The sequence below is a fragment of the Ambystoma mexicanum genome, chromosome 13, assembly GCF_040938575.1.
Source record: "Ambystoma mexicanum isolate Mex_15411 chromosome 13, UKY_AmexF1_1, whole genome shotgun sequence".
In the NCBI taxonomy this organism is placed as follows: Eukaryota; Metazoa; Chordata; class Amphibia; order Caudata; family Ambystomatidae; genus Ambystoma; species Ambystoma mexicanum.
Window position 1 is genome coordinate 112100086 of NC_090938.1, and position 24699 is coordinate 112124784.

A 24699-nucleotide genomic window follows, 5' to 3' on the forward strand; every position below is an offset into this window, starting at 1 on the left:
TGTTTTTACTTCCTTGGCTACTTGGATAAGGTTCTCATCAATGATGAAAGAAGAGTAGCTCGCTCCTAGTTTGTTGAGAAGTGGAGTAGTGCCCAAGATGAGCAGCTCAGTTTTATCATCGGTCAGGCAGAGACCATGGGTGGCCATCCATGCCTGAACGATGCTGTAGATTCTGTTCACCATAGCTAAGTCCTCAATGTAGTCCCTGGTGAGTGGGAGGAGGATCTGGGTATCATCTGCATAATTGTTGTAGGTGATACCCAGATGGTCCAAGTCATCAAACAAGGGTTTAGTGAAAATATTATATAATGTTGGAGAAACACATGAGCCCTGTGGCACTCCACAAGTGATGGGAATGGAGTCAGCAGCTGCAGAAGGTGAGAAGATCCTCATGGTACGGTCGCTGAGAAATGATTGAATCCACGCTATAGCCTCTTTGGAGAAGTGGGCTGCTGAGTCCAAGTGGTTACATAAGACTTTGTGATCCACTAGGTCAAATGCCGCAGATAGGTCTAGGAGGAGAAGTAGTGCAGGTTTTCCATTGTCTCTTAGTTTATCTATTTGGGCTTTAAGAACAATAAGTGCGGTTTCAGTGCCATGTAGGGGACGGAAGCCGGATTGGCGAGAGCCTAATAGTTGGTTGGATTCTAGGAAGTTCTGGATTTGGATGCATGCCACCTTGTCCAGAATTTTCAGCAAGAATGGCACAGTAGTAATCGGTCTATACTTGGTAGGTATAGCTGGGTCTAAAGTTTGCTTTTTAAGGAGTGGGAGTATCCAGGATTCCTTAAGGTTGCTGGGAATAGTGCCAGTGGTGAAGGAGGCCTTGATCAGCTTAGTGATAAAAGGTGCTAGGTCCCTAGCGGCATCTTTAATCAGTTGTGCTGGACATAAATCACCTTTGCAATTGGAAGGTTTGAGTCCCAGTATTACTTTCTCAACCTCAATTATGGAGACTTTAGAGAAGTGAAATTGGGTATGGGGTTTAGTTTTGGACGGTGCCATAATTTTAGGCAATGAGGTAGTGGCTAGTGACTCTTTCTTTACTTCTATTTTCTTTTGGAGGTTTAGGACTTTATTTGCTAGCACATGCTGAATTTCAGAGCACCATGTTTTGTCTTTGACACAATTATCTTGATCTGTGCATTCTGTGAATGATCTAATTTGTTGCCCATTAAACATATCTCCGACTTTAGTGCAATCATCTTCTTCCCATTTCTGATATGCGCCCTTCTCCATGCCAGGTTGGAATTACGGGTTGTCTTGCATGGGCATAAAGGGGGCTCGGTCGATTGTCAGGATTTATTTTCTGGTTGATTTGTTCCATATGTCTAGTGGTGTTCTCATCACTTCACTGATGCAGACATTCTGGTGTCTAAGCTATGGCTTGTTCCATAGGAGTTTGCGAAGTCAGTTCCCTGCCACCGCTCTGTCTTGTGCCTCCCATATCTTTTGGGAATTGTCAGGGATCCATTCTTTAAGGACCCACAATTGGGCCGCTTCATAGTACCTTCAGAAATGTGGAAGTGCCACCCCCCCATCTCTTGGCGCTGTAATTGTCTGGTTCGATAGTCTCAGAGTTTTTTTCTGCCAAATGTACGCCGTTATTGCCTTTGTAAGGACTTTAATAAAGGAAGGGGGAATTCGGATGGGGAGCGCCTGGAAGGTGTATAACAGTCTTGGCAGGACCGTCATTTTTATCACTGTCATCCTGCCCCACCATGAGATCGAGAGTGGGTTCCACTTTACCAGATCCCTTTTGGTCTTTTCTAATAGGTCCGGGAGGTTTTCTGTGTAGAGGTTTGTTATTTTATTCATTAGTGTTATTCCCAGGTATTTGATCCCTTTCTTTGCTATTTTTAGTTGTAGTTCCGTTGCTTGGTTATGGATTTCTTCGTTGTTGCCTGCTAAGATTAGTATTTCGGATTTTTGCCTGTTGATTTTTAGCCATAAGTCTCTATTTCTCTCATTAGGGCCAGAAGGGATTCATTTGAATTCGACAATGCCAGCAGTATATCGTCCCCATAGGCCATCGATTTGTGTGTTGTCCCTCCCATGTCGATCCCTTGTATTTCTGGGGATTCTCTGATCTTCTGCAGGAGTGGTTCCAAGAAGATAGTGTATAGCAGTGGGGAGAGTGGGCACCCCTGTTTGGTGCCTCTTTGTATTTCGATCATGTCTGAGAGTTCCCCATTTACTGCTACCCGGTCTGATGGTGTATTGTAGTTTGCCCGTATCATCTTTATATATTCTTCTCCCATTCCCATTTTCTCTAGGATGCGGAATAGCAGTGACCATTCTACTCGGTCAAACGCTTTTTCTGCGTCAAGCGCTGATCTTGTGTGCTCTGTCTTTTCTATCAGATGTGTGATCCGTCTGATGTTATCATGGGTCATTCTGTTGGGGATGAATCCCGCTTGGTCTTGATGGATCAATTTGGGGAGCACTTCCGAGAGTCTCTTAGCCAGGATTTTGGTTTACAGCTTCGCATCCAAATTTATTAACGCAATGGGGTGGCATGAGCTTGGGATTTCTGGGTTTTTCCCTTGCTTATGGAAGACTAGGATCTTCGCTTCATTCATGGATTAGGAGATATCCGTGTGGTTTTTAAAGGTATTGAATAATTCTGTTAAGGTCGGGGCCAGTTCTCAATTGTATGTTTTATAGAATTGTGCTGTAAACCCATCCGGCCCTGGTGCTTTATTGTATGGCAGGTCCCGTATCGCTTCCTCCACCTCTTCTTCTGTGATGGGTTTGTCTAGTCTTTGCTTTTCCTCTTGAGTCACTGTCTGCAACGTCACGTTTTTCAGATAGGCGGTCTGATCTTCTTCTCTTGGGTTCTCTGTGGCATATAGTTTTTGGTAGTATTGTTTGAAGCTCTTTCCTATCTCGGTTGTTAATGTGCATTTCTGGCCGTGATCGTCCGTCAGGGCTTTTATCGATTGGGTTTGTTGTCCGTCTGGCCAGTAGTTTGTCAGCCTTGTTCGATTTCATGTAGTACCATTGCTTCAGGTATAGGAAATATTTTCCTGCTCGCTTGGTCCGTAGGGCCTCCAATTGCCCCTGAATATGTCTGTATGCTCTTTTTACTTTTGATGAGTTGTTGTGTGCCATTTCTTCCCTCAGTTCCGTAATTTTTGCTTCTAATTCGGCCTCCCACTTGTTGATTAAATTGTCTCTGTGTTTTAAGCGCTATAATGTGTCCGCGTATCACCGCCTTGAAGGCCTCCCATAAGGTTGACTTGGATATGTCCGGCGTAGTGTTCTCTTTGAACTATTCTTCCGTTCGTTCCCTAACAGTCTCTCTCATGACTGGGTCTTGTAGAATTTCCCCCGGTAGCGTCCATCTCCATAGGTGTGTTCGTTTGCGAAGGGCGGGGAGCCAGATCCAGAGGGGGGGCATGGTCCGATAGAGAGATGTCACTCACCTCTATTTCACAGATCTTTCCCAGCAGGCTTGAGGACATCCAGATATAGTCTATCCTGGCGCTTGTGCCGTGTACATGCGAGAAGTGAGAATATCCCAGGGTTGAACCTCTAAGTTTCTTCCACGTGTCTTCTAGAGCTAATTTTGTCATAGCCCTCTGGAGAGTCTTTGAAGGCGTACCCTGCCCCGTGTGCCTAGGGGTTGATCGATCTGTACATGGGTCCCATGCAATGTTGAAGTCTCCCGTTAGGATGATTTCTGCCTTCGCGAATTATTCTAGTTTATCTATGCTATCCCTTATGAACCCGTGATGGCCCGCGTTGGGGGCGTATATCGTTGCTATGGTCAATGGGAAGCCTTCGATTGGTACATTCGCGAACCAGTATCTACCTTGTTTGTCCATTAGCGTTTCTTGAATGCGTACATTTAGGGAGTTAGCGAATGCTATTCGCACCCCTCTTTTCTTCTCTGAGTCATTTGCTTGGAGGATTTGTGTGTATCCCTTGATTCGGGTTTTCCCTTTGTCTTGTTTTTTAATATGTGTTTCCTGTAGTGTCAGGATGTCAAATCTCTCCTTGTGCAGGAAGTGTTCCACCTTCTTCCTTTTTACAGGGGAGTTTAACCCTCAGATGTTATAAGTGAGGATTTTCAGCCCCATCTTTTATGTGTGTTTTCTTGTCTTATATGTCTCACAGGGATCTGATGGCTTGGGCCTTTTTCCTTCCGGTGTATTTCCCCTCCCCTTCCCAACTTTCCCCTTAACTAGTCTCTTAACTCCCCCCCTCCCATAACATCCCTGAGGATGGCTCTGGGCCCTATGATCGCTGGGGCGTGTTGCCACTCGCGCCATGCCCTCACTAACTCAGGTGAAACTAGGTTGTGGGGGGTCCTAAACCCCACTTAAGGTTTTTCACGGTTCTTCTGTTCTTCCCGGCTCTGGCCGACCGTATATGGTTGCCGGCAGTCACGTCCTTTCCTGCATGAACATATTGGTTTCAATGGTGGTTCTGACCGTTTTCTCCTTGTTTTGATGGAGATGATGGCTTCTTGTATTCCTGGTTCTTGGAAGCGCGCTTTCCTTTGGATACTATGGTTTTCCAGCCTCTCGGGGCTCTCCGCCCTATTGTGGGCTCTCTGGCTTGCACCTTCCCCTCCGGGTCTTCTTGGATATTCATGATTCTCAGGCCTTCCTCGCACGTGGTTATCCTCTGTTGGGCGCCCTCCCATGTGAACAAGAGGCCAAATGGGAAAGTTCATTTGTAGCGGATTTGTCTTGTTGTGAGTTCTTTTGTGATTGGTGCCATTTCTCTGCGCTTTTGGAGAGTTGATTGTGCCAAGTCTTGGTATAGTTGAATATTAACTCCATTCATTCTCATCTGATCCAGGGACCTTGCTTTCCATAGGATTTGCTCCTTCTGTGTGTAAGAGACCATTGCGACTAGTACGTCTCTGGGGCGGTTTCCTGGTTCCCCCTCCTGTCGCGGGCCCACTCTATGGACTCTCTCTATGTGGATCGCTGATTCTTCTTCTTCATCTATTATGTCTTTAAATACTTGTTGCACTGCGGTTTTTAGGTCTTTATCTTCGACCGACTCTACCATGTTCTTAATTCGTATTTTTGATCTCCGAGACCTGTTTACTAAGTCTTCGCATTGTATCTCCAGGTTGTGCGAAATTCTAGCCAGGTGCTCTTGCGTTACTGCATATTGTTGGGTTTCGTCGTCCAGGTTCTGTACTGCTCTCTCTAATATATTGGTTCTCTCTTTCAGTTTGCCCATGACTAGTTTCAACTCTTGCACTGTTTGCTTCAGTTCGCCCTTCATGGTCTTGAATTGTGTATGCATTGAGGTCATGAATTGGTCCTAGAATTCTTTGAACCAGTCTCTCATGTCTTCCTTAGTGGCCATGTCGGTTCTTTCCTTTTCAACGCTTGTGGACTCTACTTTGTCCTTCTGAGCGGTCGTTTTCGGGTGCCCTCGTGTTTCCATCCCCCAGAATAGTGCCAGGTTCTGGTCCTGCTTCCCTTTAGATGTTGTTGCGCATGATTGCCGGTCCCTGGATTTGGACATGTGTGCTGCCTCTGCTCTGCACGTGAGCTGAACCGCGATCTTCGTGTCCTCTCTTGCCAGGACTATTTTAGGTATATCGTAATGGCAATGCGCCCCAGCTGCTCTTAGTAGCGCCTCTGTTTTCCCTTGTTATGTTTTCCCTTGTCTGTGAGCTCATTGGTGGTTCTCTTGAGGGGGGGGGAATGAGGCAGCGTTTCCCTCCTGTGCCGTTAAGGTAATGTGTCCAATTTGGGGTGAGTCCTGGATCCTTTCTAGGCCACCTTATGTTTGTGCGGGTGAGATGCCGGCTTTAAAGAGTCTGTCTATATGCATAGCTGGGTGATTGGGGGGGGGGTTCAGAGGTCTGTTCTTTTCCCTGTCTTGTCCCCCCACCACTGTTGTTAGCAGTCGGTAAATGTGGGCTCCTGGATATGGCCCACTCTTTTGGAGTATCCTGATGTTAGTGCTGCTTGCCCGTGCCTCTTGCCCGTGCCTCCTGGTGTGTTCCCTCTAAGTACCACCTCACCTCCTGTCTTGTGGGTGTTGCCTCCTGTGTGTCTCTGCCGCCAGCTCTATTTTAGACTGTGAGGGAGAGGGGGGGCGGTTCCACTCGAGTTTCTTCAACTCTCTCGGGGCTCCGTGGCCCCGTCATTTCCATGGCCCCGTTAATATTCTTTCCGTGCGTAGGGCCCAGGACAGGTGGTTCTGCTATCGGAATCCCTGGGGCATCTGACACACCCTGCTGGGAGAGTTCTTTCACGGTTCCGCTGTTCCGGCTCCTCTCTGGCTTCCGCTGCTCCCTTGCAGACGCGGCAGGGGCCCACTCCGCTGAATGCAGTCGGGGGAGGGGTCGCACGACTCCAGGCCTCACCTCGCTTCTTCCACCCCTCCTCGTTTTTTTCCTCATGTCGAGGCCAGCCATTGTTGGTTGGGGCCGCCCGGCATCCCGCTCTGCTTTTTCAGGCGGCTCTCTCTGGGGCTGTTCTGGCATGTCTCTCCTCTACTGCTCCCCGTTGGTCGTGATGAGAGCACGCTCTTCTGGGTGTGGGGGGAGCCCCGACCTCGCGTCCGCGGGTTTGTTCCACGCTCGCCTCTTGATAGGCTCTCCGATACGCTCCTTGTTCCAGCTTCTGCCAGCGTCCGGAGTCCGGGTGCAGGGGTGTCGAGTGCCAGCCTTGTGCGTAAGCGCCAGCTTGAGGTGTAGGCAGTTCAAATATGTACGCTCGCCTCTTCTTTCCTTTCTCCTCTCGTCCGAGTTCTACTCCACCAGTGATTTATGTTTTCCCAGTGGCCGCGGGTGCGTAGATTATCTAGCTTTGTTGTGTCGGCCCCGAGCCGGGAGACGGAGCACCGCTCACGCACGTCTTCCCTGCTCGGCGGCCATCTTGGAACTCCAGGAGCTTTCTAGTTTCTAAGTCGCTGTGAAAGTGTGTATTCAATGTGCCATTCTCAGAAGATATTACCCCTCGCAGTGAGAACTGTGAAAATGGCCTCAGTTTAGTGATCATTGGGATAAATATGTAGTTTTTAGTGTTTGGACCAGAACAAAAAGTAATCCACAGAAGGGACGTATTTGTCAGCAGAACATTCATGAATGCAGTATAGGAGAATTGCATTAGAGGTAATGTTGTAAAATAATGCCCAAGGGAACCACATGGTCCCCACTCTTCCTCGTACTCCTTAGGCTCTGAACAGTCCAATAGACAGGAACGCTGGGAATAACTTCGGGAACTCTTAAATGAACGTGACTTTTGGTCTGTGGATCGACTGGGAGCAGGGCCCTGGGCTAGGATGTCTGGAAGTACTTGAGGCCTTCTAGGAGCTTTATGGGGATGTTAATAGTGGTGTGGGAGGTCTGATTCCTCTTGGCTCGAGTCTGGGCCCTTCTGGGAGATGATTTGCATAACCCCGCCCTGCGCAGCAGTTGCCTCATCTTGCTAATAGAGGGCAGCAGAGAAATCTTAGGTTCAGAAGGGTGGAAGAGTCTGCTTTTGAAAGTCTACAAAGGGCAACGTGGTCCTTTTCCTCAAATGAGTACCACTAACATGTTTTCTGTAATTTTTGAGGAGCCTGGAAATGTTTCCCCCATGTTACCTCCAAACCCATAGTTCGGCAGTGCAGTAATGCAGCGGTAATGCAGAGGTAACTCTGTTACCGCTGCATTACCACCACGTGCGGCCACACCACTGAACGCGTAATGAGGCTGCGATTGTATAACTAAACTGCTGTTAAGTTCAAAGACTAGAGCGAGGGAGGCAGAATAATTAAATACATACTGGGCCTCATTCTGACTCTGGCGGTAGCCGTGCCGGTAAATACCGGCACGGCTGTCCCCGGAGTCATGAATTTTCCAGCAACCAGGAATGGACAATTACCAGGGGCATTACGGCCCCGCCGGACATGGTAATTGGCCATTCCTGGGCACCGGAAAATAAAACTCCCCATTCCCATTGAGTCCCATTGGACTCAATGGGAATGGGGAGGACGGATGCACCGGCACCATTCATGAATGGTGCTGGTGCATCCGTCGAGTTCTGCGAGCGGGTGCCGTTCTGCCCGCCAGATCAGATCTGGCGGGCTGAAAGGCTCCCGCTCGCAGAACTCGTAGTTTGCCGGTCCGTAAACAACAGTACCAGCAAGTTTACCGGTACCGTTGTTTCCGGACCGGCAAACTAGTAATGAGGCCCACTGTAAAGAATCAAGAGTAAGACTCAGACACAATAACAGGTGTTGTGTTAACTTTTTACTTTTATTGCTCATAAAAGAAAAAAGGTGTTGGAGACGTCCTATCTGTCCCTCACCCTAAGAGGAGTTTTCCTGACTCAATACAACTAAGGAGCGCCCATGTCAGGAAGTTAACAAATAAAGCGTCCCGTCCCCTGTCCTGTGTCCAGAAACCCTAAACTGACCCTTACATGCTGAACTAAATTAAAGGTGAAGATGGGGATCTCTCAGCTATGGACGTATAGCTTCCTCTTGCAGTTTCAAGCATAAAGTTCTACGGTGCATACAAGAAAAGAAATATAGCTCCACCGGAAAGAAGTGGTTTTTCCCTTGCCCTATGTTTCGCCTGGTTTTTCCCACAGATTATTTCAGTTACTCTTCAAAATAAGGTCACAATCTTTAAGGAGAATGGCCCTCCCCTTTTCCACTCCTTCAGTTTGTCCTCCACTGATGGGTTTCTTACTATTCACAAAAAGGTGGGGTAGGGAAGTTTCGTTTTCCTCTTGCCTCCTGATTCACATTTAATGTTCTCTTTTCTCTCTATTTCGATATGATTCTGTCACAGTTTCAATTTGCTCAAGGGGGAAAGCTCTTCCATTTATGCCCCCTCAAAAGTGATCAAAATACAGTTTTCTTGAATCGCAACATAGTACACAACATAGGTCTCTTGAACCTTTACTTGTCCATTATCTCCTTACAGCTGGTTTACTCGCCTGCCAGGGTATCAGCACTTTCTTGCTTGGGTGTGAGTCCCAGACTCATTGTTTGCCTGGTTCACTAACATGCCAGGGCTTCTACGCTCTCTGTTCAGTTTCTCTTTTTTCCAGCTCACAACACTTCTCCAATATTCGGTCAGCGACCTTTTCTAATGAACTCCACTGCCATTCTTTAGGCTCTTGTTTTCGAGAATGTTTGTGTCTGCAAAAGTTCCACTGCCTTTCCTTAGGCTCTTTCTCTCAACAGTGTTCGTATTTGTAGTAGTTCCACTGCCTTTAGTTAGGCTCATTTCTTCAACAATGTTCACATCGGTAATAATTGCACTGCCTTTACTTAGGCTCTCTCGCATAGTAGCAGTGCACAGCATTCACCCAGAAGCGCCCCGGTAACTCTCTCACTCGCACTGGGCTTACCAGCTCTGTACAGCATCTTCAGTGTACCTCGTTTTTCACCAGCTTCTGCGCTCCCAGTCCATTGACTGCCTGGGCTCCTTGTGAGTCTGTCGCTTCTCGCTTTGCCTTCGTCTTGTTTCTGCAGCTCTGGTTGCCGAAACAGAAAAGCAAGGAATCTCTCCTGAACTGGCTCCTCTGCACACCATGTCCGTTGGCCTCTGCCATGCTTTCTGCAGTCTGCTCGCCTTCAGCGTCCTCCACAGTGTCAGCCTCCATCAGGTGCCTCTCCAGTCCCTGGCTCTCTCGTTCTCCACGATTCGGTTCACCTGTGTCCTTTTAAAATGTCCCAGTCTTTCTCTGCAGTTTCCAATGACGTGAACGCTCTTCGTCGTCTCAGTAACAAAAAGGTGGGGGGAGGGCAGGTAAATGATGTTCTGGGCTACAAAGACCTGGGAAGTCAGTATCTGTATTACAATAAGCCATGTAGGAGTGTTGCACTGGCACATGATTGTCTAAACATAACATAACATAACACTAAATGTTATGAATGAAGGATTGTCTTGACTCGTTTTCTGTCTCCCTGGAGCTTGTCCTCTCCTACGTGGTCCTCCCACAGATAAGCCCTTAAGGGTCAGAATCAGGTAGTTTTTTGCCTTTCCCTTTCCACGTAAGAGAGGCTTTCTTCCAAAGAATCAGTGACGAGGCTTTCAGATTGGTCACAATACTTAGATGAAACAAAAATGAGCGAAACTTCTTCAAATGTGAAAAATTACCTCAGGTAACAAAATCGGAATTTGAGAGGACTAAATAAAATAAAACACAAGGATGCTGAGAAGTGGAGGAGTGCATGTGTGTACGGGAGGGGGTAAACCCTGTCATGGTGTACATAAAAATGAACATGGGTAAAAATATTATTAGGGTCCTCAATCGGTTTTTAAATTCATGAAAGCAAACCAGTGGAATTGCATTAAAACCCATCAAAACAGGAATTAATTTGAATTCATTTCCTCCAAAGCAGACTGTCGGATGCGAGTACGTTGCAGCAGCAACAGCGTAAATGGGGAGTTGGGCAGTAACCTTGTAAGGCAAATCCTTCACAAACCCATTCTAAGCCCATTAGTTCACACATTTGAACCAACACTAGTCTCAGAAAAGGCATTTTGCAAGCAGCTTATTCAGTCAATATATTTATAAATAGCTCTTTCTGGGCAAGCTTGCAGCCTTCTGTGTGTTTTCTGGAGACAGAAAAAAAAACCCCCTGTACTCTCCCACAGCACTGGGAGCCTAGAGCAGAGGGGTGCCACATTATTCCTTTTACTGCTACTACATTTTACGAAAACAGAGCCTGGATATTGGGTTGAAATGCACGGGTCTTGTGAGCCCAGATTCACAGTTTTGGCTTGTTTTGATATCATTCCAAAACAGAATGAATCAGGCTTACCGCTATCACAGAGAAAGGGTAGCAGACCTCGTACGACATGCAAGCCCTGCCTGCTCTGCACCTGGAGCCTGGCTTTTGTGTCCCAGTGCAAATCCAAGATGAAGGACCAGCCTTTTAGAGGCTCTGTCCACACCAAGATAAAAGCACAGAAATCCTCAGGGCGGCTCAACCAAAAAAAGAAGATTATGACACCCAGCTGCAAGTCCTGATCAAATGCTCGGCCCAATGGGATGTAAGCAGCCTCTAAAAAAAAACATACACGAAAAAAGTAGTGTGGGGGTTTGGAATAGCCATACTGTGAGGGGAGGTTCGGGAGTTGTAGAAACATATCAAGAAGCACCTAGAACTGCAACAAGAATACCTAAGACATTTCACTGATGCTATTCACTCAGTATCAGCCCTGTAAAGGCAACCTCCCACCAAGATTTCATTCAAATGAGTGACTCTGTGCTAGAGACTGTGACAGTGGGGAGAGACCTGGGCAAAAACTGTTTGAACCAGAGTTATTTCCTTGTGAGAAAGAGTTATAATCAGTTGGGGGAGTGCCGGGAAGATACTGCTTTGAACCAGAGACATTGGGCCTCAGTACAAGGTTGGCGGTCAGGTAATAATGATACTGGTAAGGCATTACCGGTATCTTTTACCAGACCGGCCCATCACGACCTGCAATGCCGGGCCTACCGGTATTGACAGGAACCCGCTGTGGCCGTGCACCACTATACCTCCATGCGCGTCGGCGCGCAGGCGCCGTGCCAGTAATACCGGCATGCTGCAAGGAAGAGGACATTACGAGTCACACGGACATGCACATACCGGCATCCAGATGCCAGTAAGAAGGGCCACCATGATGCTGGCAATACCGGCATCGTGGATCTCCCGTTAATAGTAAACTGCTGTGTTGCCAACTACCACAGGGGCACACAATCCGCACAGGTGGAGGCAATGGAGCCAGGCCCTGCACAAAAGGAGCACACCCACACACCATACCCCTTCCAAGACCAAAATGATTCCACTTGCAGTTGCGATACTGGAGCTGGAGGACATGCCTGCACTGCTACTCCTTGAGCAGGCAGTACACCAGGGATTACAGAGGAGACGCAGGAGGAGAAGGAGGGTGAGACTGCCCCAGCAAATTCCACCAGTGCAGGCAGTGGTTCCCCACAGACAGCCACCAATCCCTCACATAATGGCCAGTCCATTCAACTTAACCCCAGCAAAGATCCACACCCTGTACCGCCTGGACAGGGACACCATCACCAGCATAGTGGATCTAATACATGAAGACTTGGTCAGCCTGATCAACATCTGCACCGCCACCCCTCCAGCCCCCCCAAAACCCCGACAGCCCCTCCGCTACCCCCCCAACATCCCCACACAGCCCCACCCTCCACCCCGCTACACCCCCACATATCAAGAGCACAACATGTGCCAGATGCACTGACAGTCAACACGTGCAGGGTACCCCTGCTACTGCGGCCCCCTTTTCGAAGGAGGGGGTTGCATGTCTGAGAACCGCATGCTGCGCAGGGACCTGCGCACTGGGCTTGTCTGTGTTGAGCTGGCAGGCGTGGTAGTTGAGAAAGTGGATGGATGTGGCTCGGATGCCGCTGCTCCATGGTGTTGGCCATTATCTCCAGTATCTGGGCCACAGTTGTAAAGCCCTCATGGACCCGCTTTGAATTTCGATTCACAGCCTTGATGATGGCCACAGTGTTCTCTCTCATCGCCCGACGTGTTGCCTCCCCATCGGCAACATATTGCTTCACAGGTGCATGCATGTACTCTTGATGACCCTCCATCCACGTCAAATGTCCCTCAAGGTCCCGTATTGCGGTGGAAGTGGATGTTTGCATGGCTGGTGTGGACGTGCGCAGAACAGGGCTGTCCTCTGGTGGAGACCACTCCTCCTGGCTGCCCTGGCCTTCAGGCTCATGCTGAGGGGTGCCCTGCGGCCTGGACGTTTGCCCACCATCCCCCATCATGCTGCCTCCTTCATAGGTGTCCTCCTCATGTCCCTCGTCCTCATCTGCACTATGTTGGGCGGATGCAGCAACCTCCCCAACCCGAACTTGTGGCTGCCGACTGCGTGCTATCATGGTCGCTTGCCACAGATGTGGGCTCATCCAGTGAAATGTGCGTCTCCAGGGGGGCAGGGGCTGGTGTTTGATGGACCTGTTTTGGGGGTTGTGCAGCCGTTTGGGCACTGGTGTGTGCCTTGTGAGCCCCTTGGCTCAGCCTTGTGCCCCTGCACGTGGATGGCCTGGTGCCATCGTCCTGACCCCTGGACCTCTTGCCAGGTGTCCTGGGCTGTGCCGCTGCATCATTCTCGTTGCTGTCTGCATCCGTGCCTGTCGGGGACAGAGAGGCAGGGCATCAGTGATGGGAGTACTTGCATCATGCATGCACTGGTGTTTTCGTAGTTTGGGCTTTGTGGTTCGTTGCATGCTTGTTGGCATGGAGGACAGGGTGCTTGCAAGATTGGAGGGGGGGGAGTATTGGCATCCCTTAGGTGTAGACATGTTTTCCATGGTGTCTGCTGTGAGGCCAACAGGTGTGTTGTGGCTTGCGTGCTGTGTGACATGTGATTTTTGTTTGTGTATCGGGTGTGCATTGGGTATAGGAGCCGCATACAGCATGCATTTTGATGTGACAGTGGTGGGTCCAGCATCTCGACAGGGATGTGTGTATGTGTGTATGATGGGCCATGTATTTGCTCTCATCAAAATCACATTTGTTGGCCTACATTGTACTTTGGATGTCAGGTGTTTGTGGGGACTTGTCTGGTGCGCAAAGGGTCATTCACCTTCATCAGCCGATGAAGAGACTCCATACTCTGCTCCAACAACTCCTTCAATGGCCTCCATGTCGATGGTGGAGCTACAGGTTTCCTCCCACCTCGACACTTTATGGGTGAGTTTGGACCGCCACCTGTTGCCTGCCCCTGGCTCCGGTTGGCCGATAAGATGTTACAGACTTGCAGGCGCAGGTCGCCCCACCGCTTCCTGCAGTCCTTTATGGAGCGTGCAGTGGTTCCAAACGCACTAACCTTTCTGGCAACCTCCTCCCATATTCTTTTTTTCAGTAGCTGTGCTGGATGGCGCAGGTCTGCACTAAAATCTACATCTGCCTGCTCCACTAGCGTATCAGCATAGCGAGCATATTCAGCTCATCATCACTGAAACGCGTTTTTCACAAACGTGCTGCGCCTTTCTTGGTGACTTTTGACATTGTCCACCAGTAGGGATTGGAAAGTTGGGTGCTAAGGTCCTGTCTGCGGAGGATTGCAATGGATTGTGTTTTTTAGGATGGCCACCGGTACATTTCCTGTTACGGCGCTATGCCGTTACTTCCGGTGCCGGTAATGACGGTACTGTTATTAGCTGTACCGTTATTTAGGGTTCCAACGGTGGCGGGGGAGGCTTCAGCGCATTCCTTGATGCAGCTATTGGGGGGTTGTGGGGACTTTACCGGCAAGGCAGTGCATCCGTTACCGGCATGCAGGGACGCGTGTGCACGCAGACTCGTAATCGTACATTGTTTGCAGAGTGGGGACTGCACGGACACGTTCATACAGGCATGCAGGTAATGACAGATTTTTACCGCCTTCTTCGTAATGAGGCCCATTGCCTCCTGAGAAGTGGCTGTAAGTGACACAGGGTTGAGACTCAGACTGGCACTGTTTGCACCAGGGACTGTGCTTTGTGAAGAGGGATAGATATTATTTCTGAATTTTGTATCTTGTATCTGGATCCCTTTTCACCAGATCAGGGAGGCGGGGAGAAGGGGAAACCTCAAGAGGCATCTCAGGGAGCTCTATTGCCACCTCGAAGAGTCATTAGGGGTCCTGATTTAACTAATGATCTAGGAAATTAATCCAGGGAAAATTGGTAGCGCGATTGACATCCTGACTAGAACCTTTCTACTCCTTCACAAGTGTTAGGGGGTGAATGAGTAATGAACTTTGGATGAAACTGGGGTAGGGGGGATATCCATGATGGATCTCTCCTGTCTGTTTATGAGTCTACGAGTAACTTCAGTCGAGGATCCCTTTCTTTTAATCACTGCCCCAAGTGCCTTTAATTTCCTCATAAGGGACCCATGTCTCTGGTGCTGCTTACCAGTATCTTTGTAACATGGTATATATGCTTGGTCTGTTACTCAAAGTGGGTGTAGGTGTGCCAGTTTCTCTATGGGTCTCACATTATCTGGTAAAGTAATTTTAGTAAAATATCTAGTAGGAATGAGAATGTTGTCAAACAAAGTCAAAACAAAGATGTCAGGAATGGCATGTGGGGAGTTTCTTCTGGTAGCCTGAGAACTTGATAAGGCCTGTCCACAGTTTCTGTTGTGCTGACCACGTGGTATATCAAACATGAATGTTTCGGCATTCAAAGCAGATTTATTTCCTCTTTTAGTTTAAATTCTCTCTGAAGAATCCATACAAGACATTTGGGAATGCCCTGCCTCAAAGACACTAGTTCTCACGGCGGCCAAGCCAGCTTCTGACAAGTAACTAGACTATTAAAAACATATATCTATTCATTTAGGTCAAAGGATGAGGCACAGTAATTTCAGTTTCTTGTAATATTGACATCCATCACTTTGTGGCCCTTCTTGTGATCAAGCATTTCTCTTATGTCTATGAACGTAAAAGAAAATTTGAGTCTTTAAAAGGAAGCATTTGTTTTCACATGGTACGGTCATGCAAATGGGTGGTCTGCGCCAGGAATCGTATTACACTAACTTGTGGCTTTGGATACTAGTAAAACATCATTCGGTACGTACTAAATTCTAGGAACCTGGATCATCCATCTCATGTTGGGAGAATAGACCCTGTGTTTGTTGAACCAGCTCGAAAGCTTCGTCCATTCTTCAGGCGAGCGTCCATAGATGGAGAGGCGAGGTTCAGCGTATTGATACTTGGCATCTTCCAGATCAGACCCAACTTCCTACAACAAAGACAATTCTCATCGTACAATCTACTATGAAAAAGGTTCATGCAAACAAGAATTGACTTGTATGTCTGCTGTATTGACTTGATAGATGAAACGACATTCTGAGTCAAAGCAAACGCTGCACTTATGGATTGGAAGAAGGACTTTCCTGGCTGAATATGCAGCGAATACATCTTATACATACACCCTGGTAATACTTTACTTGGATAATATATCCATGGGGTGTGTGCTTACGGTAAGGAACCAATCTGCACTATCTGCACTGCAATCTGCAATGGAACACAATCATAGCACACAGGTTGCATACATGGGGACTCATCACGTCTTGGGTGGTAGCCCTTAAATGCGGCGGTAACACCGTTACTGCCGCATTTAAGGGTCTGCCCAATCTCGAATCTGGCCTGTTTACCCCAGCTGAGGATTACCGCTGGCGGTATTACTCAGTAGAGTGTGGCCTCCTGTTAAGCAGTCAGCCATTGCCAGCATTTCCCAGTTAACAGTGCTTTATCTATATAGTCCTTATAAAGTCCATAGTGACCACAATCCCACAGGATTCTCAACACTATTACTGTTACAGATCTGGAGCAGTAAGTAGGTGATAGTCAGCTAGGGATAGAGAGTTTGGTGGAAAGATAAGCGAGACTCAAACTCACATTAAAAAAAGCAAAGTCTCACACACAACCACACACCACGAATACTCTTGCAAGAGGATGCAAACTGAGCCTACATCAGTTTTGATTTTGACTGGTTCAAATCTGTTCAAACCATAGACAAAATCTGCTTTGAATAGGGTTGACTTGGCTCAAGCCTGAAAACCCCCATTATAATAATACAATCATATAAAGCCAAAATCAAATCAAAAGAAATGAGCTGGAAAGAGCAAAGGCCGCACATTGATCGAGCAATAATGAGCCAACAAGGACTATGCGTAAACTGCTCAAATCAGGGCTCAAATCTTTTAAACCAGTTTGACCTTCTGCCCTAAGTGGCTTCAATCACCCTCATATCTCTAGTTTAGTGGTAAGATTTCAGAGAAGCTAAAAATACACCACAAGAGATACAATTCTGCCCTAAAATAAACCAATTAATTAAAAAACTAATTTGGTACGATACATTGCAATAAATACATTTTCAAGAGTCAGCAGTGTTAGCGGCACACATTGATGCTGGCACCCAATCTATTTGCTTTACAAGATTTTGCAGAATACTTCACGCTCTGCAAATCTTTTGTTTTGGACAAGCAACTGTAAATCTATCAAAGCAAACTGCAGCTAGACGAACTGGAAACGGGAGACATTTTCAGTCAAGGCATATGTGCATACATAATGCAACAGATTTCAAACCATAAATGTCACTCGTCTTAAGCATTTAGCCAGATTTTGCACATAGCTCAGGGGCAACGCGTCTGTCTTGGAAATAAGGCAACACAGGTTTGAATCCCGATTCCGCACTTAGAAACCATAAACGAACAATTATAAATAAATGTAGTATGTGAAATAGAGAACATTTAATTTTCCTACCTTGATAATTGTAGCAAAGTATTCACCATCAATATAATTGTCTGTTTTCATGTAAAGATCCCGGAGTTCACTTGCACCAACTGGGTTGTATTTGGCATTAAACTTATCAAAGCGCTGAAAGGTTTGGCGCCCCTGAAACAGGAAGAGGTTACAGTGCAGTTGTAGTAGTTGTTTGCACAACGGATGAACCAAGTTACAAGAGACATGTTATCCTGACCAATGAATCTCAACCTTTGAGGAGAGAGCCATCTACTGCTCACTTATTATGATAGTCCAGAGTTTGGGTCTAGATTTCTTTTAGCTAATCCCAACTCACCTAACCCAAACTCAGCTGATGCATTACATCTTGCAATCGTAATAGCATACATACATCCTCCTAAACCAAGTATACAATAACCTTATAACAGCACACATATATTAAACATAATAAGGTCTCACAATGTGCACTCAACACTAGCTTTGGTGAGTGATAATTGACTTTTGATGATTAGGAAAAGATGAGCTGTTTGCATTCGATTAATTGAGGAGATTAGGGAATGTATTATGTCTGGTTATTAATTTGCAAGTTGACATTTTTTTCCCCAGACATAATAATTCTAAACTACCTCCCCATTACTAATTATTCTAAAATTATAAATAGTAAACTTTACTGAAATTGAATATTCAGGGGAAATGTATCTGGTACAAATCTACAAATATTCTAGGATTAGATTCTCCATTCCTTGCTAGAGTGCTAAAATATTTTGAGAAGAAAGCATTAAATATGTATGGGCAATATAATTTACCATTCCCACCTCTAGTCCTAGAATATTTAGGGATGGTGTTTAATGTGACAAATACCTGGCTGCTGTCACTTCCTACCTAGGGGGAGCCCTTCCCATTGGGTCTGGGAGGGGAGGCCACTACCCAATAGTCTCCCTGGGGGGGTGGTACTGTGAGACAGACATTGTACCAAGAGCGATGACACAAACAACAGAACTGTAATTCAACAACTTTATTTATATTCAGGTCGGTATAACGCCTAACTAACCCCATGCTATGGCAGGATTTCCCTGCCTAACTTAAACTAAGGAAAGTCTGTGTCAGGAAGTCCAAATGCAAAACCTCTGTCTGTGTCATAAAACCCTATGCTGTCCTCACAACTTCAACAAAACTAGTGGGGGAATGTTCTCAACCAAAATCTGTGTTCCAAAGCAAACATTTTCAAAGAGTGTTAATTCAAATCTCCATGAAGTCAAAGTTATCAAATCAAAGCAAAACACAGTTCCGATATAGCTTCTTCTCAGCCAGGACTGCTCCAACTTTTTAGTAGGCTCCCAAATATCACAGTTCACCAGAAAACAGCACGTTAGGAGTCTCCCTCCCCAAGTTCAAATGCAATACAAGAGTTCACACAACACTATTGTCTCGGGAATCCCTTCCCCAAGGCAAAACGTCTCCAAACTTGACCTCTCAGGGTTCCCTTCCCCAAGAGCCACTCTTTCAATAGTTGCTCCAGCAGTTCTTAGAAAAACATAGGGTCTACGTGATCATCACACCTCTTGCCACTTGTCAGCAGCTTTATGACTGCTGGTCTAGGCGCAGTTGTCAGAGCGCACAGTCCACCCATCACAGGTCATGCAACCAGAAGCCTGTGAACAAATACGTGTACCCTTCAAAACTATGATCAAGAAGACAAATTCTGATGGACAGATACTGAAACTTAGATCTATCCTAGTGGTTTAAGATTAGGTCTCCTAAGTTGGAGATCCTAGGTATGAATCAGAAATGATAACCACTCACTGTATCAACATACTGACAATTACGTGTCCCAGAGGAACATCATAGAGGAAAAGGAGACAGTGGTAATCAATTGTCCCTCTTTTTCTCAGTGCTGACAAGCATTTCTTTTATTCTATTCAGTAAAAGAATCATCAATTATGTCAAAACAATTTGTGACAATTTACAAATTATATCAAGACAAACAGTTGTGACAATTCACAATAACGTCATAGAAAAGCAACAAGCCATTGCCTAGCAAGAGCAATTGTGTGCATGTGTCAATTATGCTTCATTGACAAGAATAAGACGCAATTTCAAGAAAAAAAGAAGGAACGTGATATTTGAACAACACTAATAATAGTCCAGATGTAGGCTAATTATTCAACAGGTCCAGTGCACTCTGGAAATAGAAGGGTTTCAAAGTTACCCTTAGGGTAAGAGTTTGATTTAAGACAAACAATGAATATTCCAGGGTCAGGGAAAAAGATACAAAAAAGGTAGCAGGCGCCACTCTCTCAAAAGAACATGGCATGATAACCTGTTTAGTGGTTATTAACCACTTTGAGAGTTTGCACCCATCTGCTTTTTGCTCACTGTACCTTTCACAGATGGGAAATATCCATTTGCATATCAGTCTTTGTCCCACCCACATGGGCAGTCCAGCACCGAAATGCTATGGCAATTCCTCTCTGAACAAGAGTACCAACAGCAACCCCATACACGTGTTTCAGCCTTGTTGGGCCTTATCAGTGAGGTGAAGCTGTGCCTCTCTGAGGGAAAAAGATATCTTTGCCAACTTGGCAGAAGATTATTAAACAAAATATGTAGAGAGGGAAACAAACTAATTTAGGTGTTCCCTGTGCTCTTCACGTTTCGGCGGTAGTGGAGTGTACCAAGTCTGCCTTCATCAGGGCTCCTAATCAGGGACCCTGTGGGGGGTACAGAAATGTCTAGTGAGTGAAATTATAATTGCAGTGCCAATAATTACTGGGCGCTAATAGTCTAATTGTATTCTCACAGTGCCGGTCAAATTGCAAATTGCTTACCTGCCGGTAATTTAAATCCCAAATACTCTGTTTCGGTCACATATGGACTCTGTGTCAGGCGGCTGAGTGGTCACTTGGCTGGTGGTCACTTGGATGCCAACGAGGTATTGTGTCCCAGTGGGGACCTGTAATCAGGTCTTTCTATGTGAGTAAAATAAGGGGAGACTGCTTAACCTTGTGTGGTATCCTGTGTGTAAGGATAAAAAATTAAATGAGCTTAACTGTTAATAAAGTCTAGTCACGTGAAGGTAATAACTGCAGGGTACCTGGTAACTGTGTTTAATTTGTGTGCCGTATCTGAGGGTAATTCACTCTGGCCAGTAGTGGTAGATACCGATTTATTCTCCGTGGGGTTGGCTCCTGAAAGAGGTCAAAACAGATGCCATTAAAGACGTAATGTCCCTAAAACAACAATAGCTGTATACCTTGGTTGGCGAAAACTCTGACTACCGCGGCACCACGTACATAGTAGTTCGTCAAGACAAGGGCAGAAATATACCCATAATGAGAGGTGCTAAGGGTGTGCCTGTAGAACTACTATCCCGAGTGTATATGTGTCCAATTCCGTATACACACTCGTGTTTTATACAACGGCTTAGCCAGAAACACCAAATAATGGACGTGGTTGAATTGAGTGAAATTCAACGTTTGCAGTTGCGCCCTGTAAAGTGGAGGCATCCATCTGGATGCTGTGTAGTGGACGTTACTCACCGTGCTCCTGGGGTCGTCTGTAACAAGTGAGCTGCCTGGCTCAGCGTCCGCGTCAGGGATTATGCTTTTGCATGCGCGACCAAACCATTTGTTGTTATATGGTTGTCATGGAGTTTGCGCGTGCAGAGTGCTGCTGTATGCAGGCGGCGTGAGCGAGCTCATGTGGGCGGGGCGAGGAGCCACTGGCGAGCCACTAATGAATAGGTGACAGTTCAAGGCAGGGACTCCTGGATGGCATCGGTCAATCCTGTCAGGAATACTAAACATGTGTATATAAAGTCCTGCATGTAGATGCATGTCCATGTCAACGTGATGTCAAGGCATAACAGTATACGCGCGCGTAGGTATAGGTAAGGTGAACCTTGTGCTCAGATTGTAGTATTAACGTCAGCAGGGTGATGCTGAATTGTATTATTGAGGACAGACGCCTGATCCTTCCATAGGGTGAGTGCTGTAAAGTCATTTTCCATTGGTAATGGCTGCACGGCACTGGTGTTGGTCACTGGTTGCTGTGTCAGAAATCATAGCGTGCTCTGTAGGTGGTGGTCGTCACCGGCTCGTTATTGCATCACGGGCTGAAAAATCTTGTTTAAACCATGGTGGTACGTGTCTAGGCGGTGTATCCACCTGGATTCCTTTTTAAGAAGGCTATGTTGGCTATCCGGACCTCCCTTGATTATTTCAACCAACTACCAGAGGATGTCATTTGGGGTGTGGCCAGTGGCAAAAAACATTTCCACTAGATGTGCTATTAAGTTTTTGCATCTGATTTTGGATCTGTGTTCCGAAATTCTAATGTTGACTACCCGAGTGGTCTGACCGATGTATCGTAGGCCACATGGGCATTGTATGCAATAAATGACGTTTTGGCTTTTGTAATTGGTCAGGTCCCTGAGGGTCCATTGTCGTCTGCCAATTTGGAAGGTTTTAATTTTTTTCGTGAACTGGCAGGCGACAAAGTTGCCACATGGGTGGTGGCCCTGTAGGGGGCGTAAAGTACCTGCCCTGCTGCTGGATGTGTCTGGTTGATAAAGTGAGTGTACCAGATATTCTTTGATATTCTTTGATCTCTTATATGCAAACCTTGGATGTGGTTCATCCGGTAGGTTCAGACATGCTATGTGCCAGTATTTATTGATTTTCTTTATTTGTGCTGTGTGGGTGCCAAATGTGACTACACACGTCAGGCGATCTTCTGTGGTGTCTGGGTTTTCCTGTTGTGATTGGAGCAAAGTCTCTCTGTTTGTGTTCCAAGCTCTTTTTTTGGCCTGTTCCAGTTGTCTCTTTGGATATCCTCTTGTTCTTAGCCGGGTGGATAATGCTTCGGAGTGTCTCGTGTAGTCTTCAATGGAGATGCAATTTCTGCGTATTAGAAGAAATTGCCCATAGGGCTTTGTCTTTGGTGTGTGCAAGGTGGTTACTGGAATAGTGCAGTAGTGTGTTTCTGTCCATAGGTTTACGGCAGAGGTCGCATTCTAATTTGCCACCTTTGTGTCGTATAGTCAAATACAGGAACTTTATTTCGGAGTTGCTACTGTCCTTAGTGAATTGTATATCAGCATTACAGGTGTTTATCCAAGTCCAGAATTCTTCCAATTGTGCCAGGGTACCGGTCAAGATGAAAATGACATCGCCAATGTAATGATACCATTGGCTAATCTGTGCCTTCCATTGGTTACGATCTAAGAAGACATACTCATTTTCATATTTGGCCATGTACGAAATTGCCAGACTAGGAGCGAAGGCTGCGCCCGTCGCTGTACCTTGGTCTACAGGTATATTGAGTTGTTAAATGTAAAAAAGTTCTTGCGTGACACTATGGTCATCAGCTCCAAAATGAAATTGATGGAGGCCCTGCGCGGCGTGGGGTCTGTAGTTAACCATTCCCAAACACATTCTATGGCTTCTTCCTGGGGAATACTGGTATATAGGGACTTGATGTCCATACTCACCAGTAATTGCTCAGTTGGATTGAATTCCAAATCCTCAAATACGTTAATTGTGTGAGTTGTGTCCCGTAAGTAGGTTGGTGTTTGGGTACTAATCGGTTGTAGAAAAAAGTCAACAAATTTGCATAGAGGTTCAAGAATGGACCCACACCCTGACACGATCGGGCGACCTGGCGAATTGACGGTGTCTTTGTGCATCTTCGGCAGTGCATAGAAACACAGAGTTCTGCCGGGTGGTCTACTCAGGAACTCTGCTTCTTTTTTAGAGATCCAGTCCCGTTGTAGTGCATAGTTAACCTTTTCCATGATTTCTTGGCACAGTTCTTTAGTGGGGTCTTTACGGAGTATGCTGTAACTCTCTTGATCATTAGGTAACATCAATACCATGGGCCTCATTACGAGGTAGAAGGTAGCCATGGTGCTACTAGCACCATGGCTACCCCCATACCACATACCGGGTCCGGGTTCCCGGTATGGGGATTTACCGGGTCATTCCAACCTTGGAGGACCCGGTAAGTCCCCATTCTGAAAACCATTCCCCATTCGAGCCCCCATACGGCTCACTGGGAATGGGGAAGGAGCTAATAACGGGCCTGCAAATAGCAGGCCCGTTATTAGCCCCCTGGTCTCTTAGCGGCTCCCGCTAAGGGCGTCGGGTAAAACCAAGCGCCTAAAACCACCTCGTAATAGGGCGGTAAGGGGCTAACGGCAGCGGCACCCTTACCGTTGACATTAACATTTTACCGCCGACCTCGTAATGAGGCCCCATGTCTTTGTATTGTGCAACTGTCATAATAACCAGTCCACCCCCTTTATCAGATGGTTTGATGACTATTCTCTTGCTGTTTTGGAGCGATGTAAGGGCTTGTTTTTCAGCTATAGTGAAGTTGTGCTTTGTTTTCTTTGTTTTGGTTTGTAGTTTGTCAAGATCTCAGGGTTCCCATCCCCAAGAGCCACTCTTTCAATAGTTGCTCCAACAGTTCTTAGAAAAACATAGGGTCTACGTGACCCCTCCTTTGGTTATCATCACACCTCTTGCCACTTGTCGGCTGCTTTATGACTGCTGGTCTAGGCGCAGTTGTCGGACCGCATAGTCCATCCATCACACATCATGCAACCAGAAGCCAACAGTCTTACCTGTAAATTAGCTCTTGATAGTAGAGGTGTAATGATACAATGGTATACCATTATAGATACCGTGAACAGCTTAATTGAACTATAATAACCGTCACATTGTTTATACCGGTATACCGTTTTAGGGCCTGCAGCTATTAAGTGAGCTTTTCAATCTGATTTGGAAAGGCTGCAGTAAGCAAGTGCTGCGCATTCTGGATCTTGCACTGTGGGATGTGGCGTTTGGCAGACAAGAGCATAGGGAAAGTGAGCCCACATTAGTAAATGCAGCTTTCATGTTGTGACCGCTCTTTCTCTGTGATCAGTAGAGTCGGGTTAAAGATCAGCCGATTTGTAGTTTTCCCACCAATTTGAAAGATGGGGAACTTCACATGCCAGAATTCAAAGGGGGGAATGAACTGGATGCCCTTCTGATGCATGTCCACAAATAAAACGTTAGCTCTGTAGACTGTATGAACACTAGGCCTATCAGTGCTTTGTGCTAGTATATAAACTTCCCCCTCCCCCACTGTCCTCCGTGTAGATTTACACATTGGCACTAGAGTTGTTGCTTTGCCTGATCCTTCACCTGCCTTCTGCATATGGCACTGGACTCAAGCAGGCAGGACAAATTCTGGACTCAAGCAGGCAGGACAGATTCTACATTCAATTTGAAGTATCCAGAGCAATGGGGGTGAGATAGTTCTCAGGTCTATACTCGATGTGTGACACCACCCATGAAAGCATTCCTCCGTCTCAACTCACATGACAAGGGTCCTAATGCACTCAGACCTGGGGAAAATGGTAATGATGGGGCTGTGGTGATGATGTGATCTAGGCCATATTTGTGCGGATATGTATTTTAACTTTGTCATTTTCAAAACGTTTTTGTGCT

The 24699-nt window shown here is 46.5% G+C and overlaps 1 protein-coding gene across 1 annotated transcript in view; it reads right to left on the minus strand.

Annotated features, from left to right (window-relative positions):
* Positions 1-24699, minus strand: part of LOC138520950 (AMP deaminase 1-like) — a 137141-nt gene that overhangs the window by 39531 nt on the left and 72911 nt on the right. Inside the window, exons 8-9 of the mRNA XM_069633402.1 lie at positions 17225-17356; positions 15535-15698 (exon numbers count right to left, since the gene is read on the minus strand). Of these exons, the coding sequence (XP_069489503.1) occupies positions 15535-15698; positions 17225-17356 (296 nt within the window). The remainder of the gene's footprint in view (positions 1-15534; positions 15699-17224; positions 17357-24699) is intronic.